The 12,245-nt window shown below is 27.6% G+C and overlaps 2 protein-coding genes across 2 annotated transcripts in view; one reads left to right on the forward strand and one right to left on the reverse strand.

The window, feature by feature from the left end:
* The window catches only part of LOC111684942, a 3,664-nt gene extending 3,241 nt beyond the window's left edge, over positions 1-423 (forward strand). Inside the window, exon 3 of the mRNA XM_046946292.1 lies at positions 230-423. The gene's annotated coding sequence lies outside the window, so the exon portion shown is untranslated. The remainder of the gene's footprint in view (positions 1-229) is intronic.
* Positions 424-7,869: 7,446 nt separating this feature from the next.
* On the reverse strand, positions 7,870-10,526 carry LOC111684941 (putative sodium-dependent multivitamin transporter). Its single transcript, XM_046946689.1, has one exon. It carries the CDS (start codon positions 10,049-10,051, stop codon positions 8,090-8,092), a length of 1,962 nt encoding a protein of 653 aa, XP_046802645.1. The 5' UTR covers positions 10,052-10,526; the 3' UTR covers positions 7,870-8,089.
* Between the last annotated feature and the right edge of the window lie 1,719 nt (positions 10,527-12,245).

The following is a 12,245-nucleotide window of genomic DNA, read 5'->3' on the forward strand; positions in this document are numbered from 1 at the left end:
TAGTTCAGTTCTAGTTCAGTTCTAGTTCAGTTCTAGTTCAGTTCTAGTTCAGTTCTACTTCAGTTCTAGTTCAGTTCTAGTTCAGTTCTAGTTCAGTTCTAGTTCATTCTATTCTAGTCCCAGTTCAGTTAAAATTCAGTCTAGTAGTAGTTCGGTTAACAGTTCAGTTCTACTTTGTTTCTAGTTCAGAGTTAATTTTATAATCTCTGTAAATTTTCTTTACTTTCAGAGTACTTCATCGACAATAATAGCACAACCTAGTGACGATTCGGGTACCGGGACATTTCGTAAGAAAAACTATACCACAACAGTGAATCACAACATAACGACGACAACCATCACAACGGAAAATAACGAAGAAAATTAGTTTCTAGACACAATAGTTTTAATAACGGAAAAATAATGTATAGATATTAAGTTTTTTTTATAAAAATGATTGTTATAATTATAAATTAAAATGTTTAGTAGACAAAATAGATTTGAATTTGAAAACCAAAGTGATAATTAAAAAAGTGATTTAATTTTTGCACTTTTATACAAAATGTTGCATTTTTTGCGCTTAAATTTTTGAATATTTGTAATTGTTTACTATTTCTTTTTAGTTGTTTAGAATCCACTCATAACATATAATTCTGAATGAATTTTAAAGAATGCCATGGAAACTTGTTTAGGGAGTGCAACATTTTATGCAAAATTTTGCATTTTTTATACTAATTTCATAGTTTTGTTTGTAAAATAATTTGTGTTGTTATTATTTATTAAGAATCATGCGTTTAAAGTTATCTTTTTTTGAATTTTAGTGATAAATTGCATTTTATTAAAAAAAGTGCAATTATTTTGAATTTTTTATGCAAAATTTTGCATTTTTTATAGTAAATTCTTAGTTTTGTTTGTAAAGTAATTTGTGTTTTTATTTTTTATTAAGAATCATGCATTACAAGTTATTTTTTTTTTTTTTTTGAATTTTTGCGATAAATTGCAATTTTATAAAAAAGTGCAAAATTTTTTATGCAAAATTTTGCATTTTTTTACCAAATTATATGTTTTGGTTGTAAAGTAATTTGTCTTTTTATTATTTATTAAGAATAATGCGTTTAAAGTTAATTTTTTGGAATTTTAGTGATAAATTGCAATTTTATTAAAAAAGTGCAAGATTTTATATGCAAAATTTTGCATTTTTTATACTAAATTCTTAGTTTTGGTTGTAAAGTAATTTGTGTTTTTATTATTTTTTAATAATAATGCGTTTAAAGATATTTTAATTAAATTCTAGTGTTAAATTGCAATTTTATTTAAAAAGTGCAATTATTCTGTATTTTTTATGCAAAATTTTGCATTTTTTGTACCAAATTCTTTGTTTTGGTTGTAATGTAATTTGTCGTTTTATTATTTATTAAAAATAATGCGTTTAAAGTTAATTTTTTTGAATTTTAGTGATAAATTGCAATTTAATGAAAAAAGTGCAATTCTTTTGTAAATTTAGGCAAAATTTTGCCTTTTTGTAATAAAATCATTGTTTTAAAAGAAAAACGATTAAGAAAATTATGCTAACTGTTAAAAGTAATTGAAAATATGTAATTCTATATTAATTATAAAGTTTATTGAGAAAATTACCTAAAAAGTGCAATTTTTTTTTTGCAAAATTTTGCATTTTCTTAATAAAATCATTTAAAATGATACTAAAGAGTAGCAGTAAGAGAATTGTATAGAATGCATTTTTCTTTTATCAAACTATATTTTATCAATTTAATTATATTACTCTCTCTTCTAAATAAAAACAATGAATGAATTCTAATTTATTTTGATATTTTTCCAAAGAAAAAACAATTCAAAAACAAACAAAAAATTGAAAAATAAATTAAATTTAAAATCTGTTGTTGTGGCGATGATCCCATGATCTTATTTAGTTGAGCCAAAGCTGTTGTGTATTAAAGATCATTTAAATTATAAACAATTGAAGTGAATTAAAAAAAAAATAAAGAAGAAGAAAAATAATGTATTTCATATTAAAATTGATAATTTTACTTGAAATTTTTATTAAACTACATCAATGTAAAGCTTACGTTTTACATACAACCCAAGAGCAAGATAATGATAATAATAATGAATTATTAGAGACGGAGGGAGTAACAAATTCCCCTTCTCTTTATATAGATAATCGAGTTAAACCTGCTGATATACGAGAACCTGCTACACTGCAAGAAATTGTTAATTATATAGGAGCTGATAAACTGAGTAATACAGCTGTTTTGCCCGAGTTGAGCAAAGATCAAAGAGAGACTTTGACTTATACGGAATTAGCAAATTTATTGGCTTTTTGGCAGTGGGCTAAAGAGCAGAATTTCTATGAAATGCAAACAGAACAAACAAATACAAATGATAATTTTGTTACAGTAGATTAAGGAGAAGGTGTAAAGAAAAAAGAGTTCAAGTTAAGGAAATAAAATTTAAATAATTTAAAGAAATTTTACCACAAGTTTTTAATTTAGAAAATTTGTTTAAATCTTTGCAATTAGTCGAAGACTATTTATTTGTCTTTGAAACTATAAAATGTCGGCAAAATTTTAAAAGATAATGCTATAAAATAATAAAAAGGAACTTTATTAAAAAAAACTGATAACAGCCAGAAGAAAGCAAAGAAAAGAAAAAAACTGCTCAGAGAATAATAATATAAATAAAAAAACATCTGTATACAAATATATTTATTTGAAGTTGACACACATTTATTATTTAAGTGTTTTTATTTGTTTGGCGGTACTTGAAATTAAATGGTTGATTATTTTAAAATTTGTCATACGATGATATGAAATTTTATAATTTAAAAGAAAATTAGTTTAGAAACATAATTTAATAACAAAAAAATTTCACGCTTAATTGAAGTTTAAAAGAAACTACACTTAGTACCCATAAAGGGGAAATAAACTTAAAGAAAATTAATTGTAAAAATTTTTAAGGGAAATTATTCAAAAAAAGGGAAATTTTCAAAATTTTGTTAAAATTGTAATTTTAAATCAATAAACAATATAAAAATGCAAAAATTTTTAAAAAAAATTCTTTAAACTAAAATTTCCTTTAAAGGGAAATTTTTTCAAAAAAGGGAAATTTTCAAAATTTTTTTAAAACTGGATTTTTAAATCAATAAACAATATAAAAATGCAAAAATTTCTAAAAAAAACTCTTTAAATTAAAATTTCCCTTAAAGGGAAATTTTCTCAAATAAGGGAAATTTTTAAAATTTTGCTAAAATTGTAATTTTAAATCAATAAACAATATAAAAATGCAAAAATTTCTGAAAAAAAATCTTTAAACTAAAATTTCCCTTAAAGGGAATTTTTTCAAAAAAAAGGGAAATTTTCAAAATTTTGTTAAAATTGTAATTTTAAATCAATAAACAATATAAAAATGCAAAAATTTCTGAAAAAAATCTTTAAACTAAAATTTCCCTAAAAAGTAATTTTTAAAACTTTTGTTAAAATTGTAATTTTACATTTTTCAACAAAGGGAAATTTTCAAAATTTTATTAAAATTATAATTTTTATTCATTAAACAATATAAAAATTCAAAAAATTCTAAAATATCACTTTAAACTAAAATTTTCTCTAAAGCGAAATTTTTCCAAAAAATGGGAATGTTTCAAAATTTTGTTAAAATTTTAATTTTAAATCAATAAACAATATAAAAATGCAAAAATTTCTGAGAAAAAACTCTGAAATATCACTAAATAAATTTTTATTTGTAACTAAATTTTTTCAAAGGTAAATTTTTCAAAAAAGGGAAATTTTCAAAATTTTAATTTTTATTCATTAAACAATATAAAATGCACTTTAAACTAAAATTTTCTCTAAAATAGTTCAAAATTGTTTGCATTTTTTTCACAAAATTTCACCTTTTTGCTCTTAAATAATTTTGTAAAGTAAAAATTTGCTACAAATCAATTTAGTTAATCTAAAACCTATTAAAACATGTAATTTTTAATTAAATTTTAAGAATTTTTTGTCAAATTATTTAAAACGGGCAACATTTTTTTTTGCAAAATTTTTGCATTTTTACTCTTAATTATTTATAAAAGTAAAAAAAATATTAAAAATTGTTAAAAAATTGACATTTTATAATTTAAATATATTCCTGACATGTTATTCTAGTTTGCAATAAGTTTTAAAGAGAGCAAGATTTAGTGCAAAATTTAGCATATTTTTAATATTTTGAATTTTTTTAAGATTTTGAATTTTTTTAATATTTTTTATTAAAAACATTGCTTAAACAAAAAGAAATTTTATTTTTTCAATCTGTTCAATTTTAGTTGAATTGTAAAAAGGGCAACATTTAGTGCATTTTTTATTCAAAATTCTTTATTTTGCTTGTTAAGTACTTGGTGTTATAACAATTTCTTGTAAATCATGTTTTACAATTTATTTTTATTGAATTTTACTGAACTGTATAAGTTTTATTGAAAAAAGGGCAACAAGTTATTGTTGTTGATTTCTACTAAACTGTTTACGTTTTATTGAAAAAAGGGCAACATTTTTTTCAAATTTTTGTCCGTTTTCTCTGCAATCCTTTATTTTAGATGTAAAGTGTTTAGTTATACTTTACTTTGTTTAAAAACATCGATTAAATAATGTGCAACATTATATTGCAATCATCATGCAATTTTTTTGCATTTTTGCTCTTAAATCATTTGTTTTTTCAAGAACATTTTCTTTTTAAAATTTTTGCCTTTTTTCTCTTCATTTGTTTATTTAAGGTGTAGTTTGTTTGTTTAAAAACTGTTAGATTATCTTAGTCTTAATCTGTCAAATGTTGAAAGTGCAACATTATATTGCAATTTTCATGCTATTTTTTGCATTTTTGCTTTTTAATCATTTGTTTTACGTGAAAATTTTTAGTAAATGCTTTATATTGCTTAAAATATTATTGATAATTGTGAATTTTAAACAATAGAGTTTACAATTACTTTTAAAAAATTCAAAATATTTGCACTTTTTTTTTTTTGCAAAATTTTGCCTTTTTACTGCGCAATCACAAAAATTTTTCAAATCTTTCAAAACAGTAGAAAAATTATAAAAAATTTAGAAAATTTTACATTTTAATTTATTTTCATCACAACATTTAAACTAATTTGCGTATTTTCTAATTGTCAAGTTTGTCGTTTAAAGAAAAAATTGTGGAAAAATGATAAATTGCAATAAAGAAAAAGTTCATTTTATTTATCTCAGTATTTTTTTCTGCAAAACAAAAAGTGATAGTGTGGCTTTGCATAAAAAAACTGAAACTATTTAAATGAATAGAATAACAACTGTCAAATAAAATTTAATTAAATTATAAAAGGCAAATACAAAAATATTAAGGCTAGTCACAGTTTGCCAACAAAGTTAAGGTCAGGGATTTGCGTTAAATAAGATTTGTAATGAGAACTTAATTTAAATGAGAACTTTATTTAAAGTAGTAATAAATAACAGTTGAAGTAGTAATAGTTTTATTGGGCTATAGATATTTCACCCAAACTGTGAGTAGCCTAAATATTGTCTTACAACATTGTTTATGAAAAGTTAAATAAAGTATACTATGCTAAGTTTGCACCGATCCTAAAAGGCCTTAAAATAAAGTTAAGCAAAAAAATAAAGTCTAAACAAGGTTAAAAGTTAAAGCATTAGTACATATACTAGCTACCAAGAACCAGCTGGGTAATTAGTTTTAAAATATTTAAGTTGGACAACCTAGTTAAGATGTTTATTTGTAAAAACTTAAAATGTTACAAATCTTTAAATAATTTTAAAATAACTACTAAAGAAAAAGAATTCTTCACAAAGAAAACAAATCTCTTAAGAAGAAATCTCTGATCTGAGATTTTCTCCCTCGTTTAACACAACAAACGATGACATGACAAATAACACTTAATTTTATTTCTGTCACATTCCTAACGTTTAGTATTAAATTAAACGAATTTCTTAAAGGAAGTAAAATCGAAAGCTTTAAAGAAAAATGTTTTCATATCAACTACTTTTAATAGTTATAATCCCCATCCCCAGCTTGCCGCTGACTTCCCTCGTCTCAACACGTGCCATTAATAGTACGGTAATAATGGATCTCTGGTCACGTAATATAGACTGGGCCGAATTGGTCGATGATAATGGACCGAAAGAGTTTGTTATACAAAATGAAAAGATCACAGTTAAATTGGAACATCAATTGTCAAAGGATAATCAATTGAGAAATAAAGAATTTAGTGCTGATGTTGAAGTGTTTCGTGAGAGTAAAGAGAGCAGCAGAGAACATAGTATATCGGAAGTGATATATATGGGTAATGGTTGGGAGATTATAATTAAGAATCCAAAATTGAATTCGTGTTATTGAAGATATCTTAGAAAACTAAATGTTTTGATATTGAAAATAAAAAAAGGGAAAAAATGGTTTTATTTTAAAGAGATTTTCTCTTTAGGTGTTTTGCTTTTAAAAATAGAGCGTTTAGAAGAGTGGTGATCATAAAGAGAACTTGTTTAAAGAGATTCTATAAAATAAATGTAAATAAAATAAATGTAAAATACAAAGTTTTTTAAGAAAACATTTGCAAGAAGTTTTTAAATCGGTTGTGGGCAGTAAGAGAAGAACACTTTGAAAGAGAGTATATATGATCAAGAATAACAAACTGCAATTGTATTATTGAAAAAGTGTTTAATTTTGAAGAGATTGTCTCTTTAGGTTTTTTGTTTTAAAAGAGAGCGTTTAAGAGAGTAATAATCATAAAGAGTTTGTGTTAAAAGGGATCGAGTTTTAGAACTAAAACTCAAATTATTACACATTTTTATAAAATAAATGAAAAAAATTTCAAATAGAAAGTTTTTTAAGAAAACATTTGCTTTTTAACAAGAGTTTTTAAATCGGTGGTGGGCAACAAGAGAACTCTTTAAAAGATCAAGAAAGATTTGATCAAGAATCACAAACTGCAGTTGTATTATTGAAAAAGTGTTTAATTTTGAAGAGATTGTCTCTTTAGGTTTTTTGTTTTAAACGAGAGCTTTTAAAAAGGTGAAGATCGTAAAGTTTTTCTTAAAAGAGATCGAGTTTTGGAACTAGAACTAGCTCTTTGAAGAGAGTTTTTAAATCGTTGGTGGGCAACAATAGAACACTTTGAAAGAAAGTATAACTTATCATGAAACACAAACTGCAGTCGTATTATTGAACACAGGCAGAAATTGATAGAGTTTGATACTAAATAAGAATCGTAAGTGTAAAAGAGAAAAAGAGTGATAGTGTGAAAACTCTTAAGAGAGCTCCTTGCCTATCTTCTCTAGTTCAAATCAGTTAACGGTTCAGTATAGACGAATAAATGTAAAAAAGAAAGTTTTTTTTTTAGAAAACATTTGCTTTTTAAAGAGAGTTTTTAAATCGGTGGTAGGCAGCAAGAGAACACTTTGAAAGAGAGTAGAATCACAAACTGCAGTCGTATTATTGAACATAGGCGAAAATTTAAAGAGTTTGACACTAAATAAGAATATGGTAAGAGTAAATGAGAAAGAGAGTGTGTAAGCTCTTAAGAGATTTCCTTGCCTATCTCTAATTCAAATCAGTTAACGGCGATTAGTCTATAGAGTAATAAATGTATCCGCCACCCGGGGACGTGATCGGTAGGAAATACGGGAAAACTCCTTCCAGAGTAAAAGAATATAGTAAGAGTAAAAGAGACAGAGTGTTTGAAAACTCTTAAGAAAGTTCCTTGCTTATCTCTACTTCAAATTAGTTAACGGCGTTTAGTCTCTAGACTAATATATGCTCATATCTACCAACTAGTGTTTTCACTAATCTTTTTACTAGTCTATGAACTACTTGGTTTAACTAATGTCTAAACTAGTCAAATTAAAAATTCCTCTCTTTTTCAAATTAAACTTAATTATTTTTATTAAAAAAAATTAATACAATGAAATTCATATAAAGCTTCTTTAAGTGCAAAGTTAAACTAGAAAAAAATATAAGTGCATTTGTTTCTTTTGTTGTAAAACAAATATGTATATATAAATCTTTAAAAATAAGATAATTAAAAGAAAAAAACACATAAATTCATATTTAATTTATAACTATTGTTTAAGAATTCTTAAGCTTTCTTATTATTTGCTGCAGCCTGTTCCTCAGGTATTATATCCATACTACCCCTACTGCCGTTAGATTTATCCAAATTTTCCATTTTCTGTGATATATCTTCCCTACTGGATATATCAGTTAATTCGGTAGAATTAGTAAAAGATTTACTTAAACCGGGTGTAGCATTTTCCTCTTCTACAAAACTGGGTGTGCGAGAATTATTATTACCAATTTCCGAACTAGTGGCTGTTACCACCACCAAAGGCATTTGCTTTTTACGTATACGTTTAGCTATGGGTGGCACAAATAGATCACTTTTGATTATGGTCCTTGAGGCATCTGTGTACAGGGCATCATTAAGATCCCAGCCTAGTAGCTCATATAACCAAGAGAAGAAAATGCCCAAAATAAAGGTTATAAGGAAACCTATAACAGCATACCACATATAGGAAATACGATAGAGATAAAAGTAGTGAGGTTCCTCTTCAGCTTTTACCGTTTCCAGGAGATTAGAGGTAAAGATGTCAGTTATTAAAGAAGTGGGAGAGGCAGGACAGCTATCAGTATCCAAAGGTAGCAAGGGAATAGGAGGTTTAGGTTGTCCAAAACCAATCCAAAAGGATATGGCTAAACCTATGGTGAGACTAGTAATGGCACCCTTTTGATTGGCTTTCTGGATGTACATGCCCAAGGTAAACAAACCCAAAAGAGGGCCTCCAACTATACCAAATATACTAAGAGCTGCTTGCAATAAACCACCAATCGAACCAGCCATGAAAGCTATGCCCAAGCATACACCACCATAAATTAAATTTAAAATTTTGGTGTAAAAAGTAGTTCTGGCATCAGTTAGTTCCTTCTTTTTACGATAAGCCACCCAGGGTTTGATATAATCCTCCATGGTTACTGCAGATAAAGATGATATAGCCGAGGATATAGAAGACAAACTGCCGGAGAAGATGCCGGATACAAAAAGTCCCGATAAGCCGGGTATATGACCCATGGTGTCTATCACAAATAAAGGCATAAGTTGATCACGAGAATTAATACGTCCCTCTAGTAAAGGATCACATCCCTTGTAGTAATAGTACATGCACAGACCCGAAAAGCAGGTGGTAAAACTTAAAACCATTAAAACTGGCAAACTCCACCATAAAGAATTGGCAGAAGCTTTCAAAGATTTAACAGAGAGCAATCTTTGAACCTGAACTTGATTAACACCATATAAAGATAAGTAAACACCCAGGCCGCCTATAATCTGGGTAAAGAATGTATGACGATGAGTAGGATCCACACTAAAGTTGAAAAATTCCAAACGTCCACCTTCTCGAGCAGTCTCCCATATGGGTCCCAAGCCACCAGCCTTAATGCCAGCACATATAATAATAGCAAAAACAGAGGCAAACATAAGAACCGATTGAAAGATATCCGTAATCAAAACCGCCTTCATGCCACCCAAAGTAGAATAGAAAGTACACACCAGACCTACAATCAATATGGAAAAGACTATATTCAAACCAGTAACCGCTTCCAAAGCCAAGGCGGGAGCATATAAAACTATGCCCATATATAAGGCAGTCTGTACGGAAAAGGCCAGTGAAGCATATAGTCTAGTGGCATAACCAAATCTCTGTTCCAAATATTCATAAACACTGGCCGTTTTTAAGCGATAGAAGACAGGTAGTATTAAATAGGCAGCAAAGGGTGTGGCCAAGATATAGGCTATATTGATGAGTACAAATTGTGTGCCATATTGATAATTTTCCGCCGATACACCCAATATGGTAACAGCCGACATTAAACTGGCTGTTAAACTGAAAGCAACGGGTGTTATGCCCATGCCACGATCTGCCAAAAGATATTCCTTAGCGGTTTTTTGTTTGCCACCGGTTAAACGATAATAAACACCAATTCCAGCAGATATGATGAGTACTATAGCTAGGATAGTATAATCCCAGGGGCCAAATTGAGCCATTTTTATTTGGGGTTTCTTTTTACTGCCTTTTTAACACAAATTTTACTTTAGGAAGAGGGGTGGGGGGAATGTGGAAGAAGGTTGTGTTTGCCGACAATGTTTAAAATAATTTACACAATTAGTTTGACATGCTGACAATTGAGCCACGTACCACGGTTGAGATGGTTGATGTGTGAGCCGATAACTGTTTGCAAAAGGATGTACGTTTTAAGTTTTTTTAATTGTATTTTAAAGACCCTTTAACAAACAAGTGTTTTGTAATAATTATTCAACTTTTTAAGGTTTTTCAAATAAATTTCATATTATTAATGAATTATTTCGTAAATAGCATGAATTTAACATATTTATTAAGTTAATTTATAAATTGTATTGAATTTCTTTAATATTTTAAATGAAAATGTTTAGAGAAAACTAGAATGAATATATAGCGGGGTACAGCCGACCATATGATACCCTACATCAAGTTAGTTTGTTAAAAATAGGGATTATTTTTTATAAATGTTTAAAGTTCTATATAAATTAAGTTTTACCGAGTTTTGTTTGACATAATAGAACATTTAAGCTAATTTTGAGCCCAAAAGTCCTATAAGGGGGTACAACTGTACCCCCTTTTATGTCGGCTAGGCGAAATAATGGAACAAAATTTCAAAAGCTTTCGTCCTTGGACCCATAACAAGAGTAGGTTCCACATTTTAAAAAATTATCTTTAAAATTTGCGATCTGCAGCGTGAGCACAAGGTTTTACATGTACACACAGACAGACGGACGGATGGACGGACAGAGGGAAATAGCTAAATCGACTCAGAAAGTGATTCTGAGCCTAACCCCCTCCTGCGACCTGCAGCTTGAGCACAAGGTACACACAGACAGACGGACGGATGGACGGACAGATGGAAATAGCTAAATCGATTTAGAAAGTGATTATGAGGCTAGCGCAGGAGCGGATCCACGGAGAGAAAGGGGAAACTTACCCACCCACAACCGAAAATATTTCATGCAAAATATACAAATGAGGAAAAAGGAAAAAAAGAAAATAAGTGAAAAAAAGTTCCTCCCAAGAGGAAGATGGGTCCGCTTGATCCCCGGCTGGCCTATTGCTATACTTAAGGTGCTTAATTATAGTGCTGCTAGACTCAGAAAGTGATTCTCAGCCTAGCACAGGAGCGGATCCACGGTGGGAAAGGAGAAATTTTATATATAGTTATTATTCCTAAAATGTTCCTACCTCAAGAGAAATTTGTGAAATTTTTCTAAACATCTAATCTTTTGGGGGGAAAAAAATCAACTGATAACATCTTAATATTTATTAATTTAAAATCTACAAATTTCCATTCATATAACAATATAAATAAACAAACGATTAAATAAACTAATTTAAGGCCTAGAGACACAATTGAAATTTGTCATTATTGGCAAAAATTAGATAAGTAACGAAAAAAAATTTCCTCTAAAATTTAAGGTCAACAGAAAAGAATTCTAAAGAAAAAAGTGGCTAAATTTAGAATAGAAAAGATTAAAATATCAAGTTTGATTAGAATTGTGTACAAATTTAATCGCTAATCAATAAAATTACTTTCACACATTAATTAGTTATTAGCAAATATATTTAGGAAAGATTCTTATCTTTTAGTTTTTAATTGTAAGATTTTTGCACTTAAATTTTAAAATTATCTTACTTTTTGCACTTGATATTTTTGCAATTTTAAAAGTACAGTTTCAACATCTTACTTATCAATACAAAATTTGCCAAAGAAAAAACATGCGTAGAATTTATGACTGCAAACATTGTTTTTTATCAGTTTAGGGAATTCCTATGCTGAGCAATTTATAAGCACTTAGAATAAATTGTTTTATTTTTCAGAAATGTTTTAAAAAAGCACAACAGAAGCTAGGGTTCTATAGTTGAAACGAAAAGTCGACTTTTCGACTTTTTTCATTTAGTTAAAAGTCGACTTTTTGCATTTAATGAAAAGTCGATTTTCGACTTTTTTCATTTAATTAAAATTCGACTTTTAGACTTTTCGACTATAAGTATTTTATAAATAGTCGACTTTTTTCGACTTATCGACTTTTTCCAACTTTTCGATTTTTTCGACTTTTTGACTATTTTCGACTTTTTACCGACTATTTTTTGACTTTTTTAGAGTTTTTTTCGACTATTTCAGAATTTTTGACTTTTTTCCACTTTTTTAAA

The sequence above is a fragment of the Lucilia cuprina genome, chromosome 3, assembly GCF_022045245.1.
Source record: "Lucilia cuprina isolate Lc7/37 chromosome 3, ASM2204524v1, whole genome shotgun sequence".
In the NCBI taxonomy this organism is placed as follows: domain Eukaryota; kingdom Metazoa; phylum Arthropoda; class Insecta; order Diptera; family Calliphoridae; genus Lucilia; species Lucilia cuprina.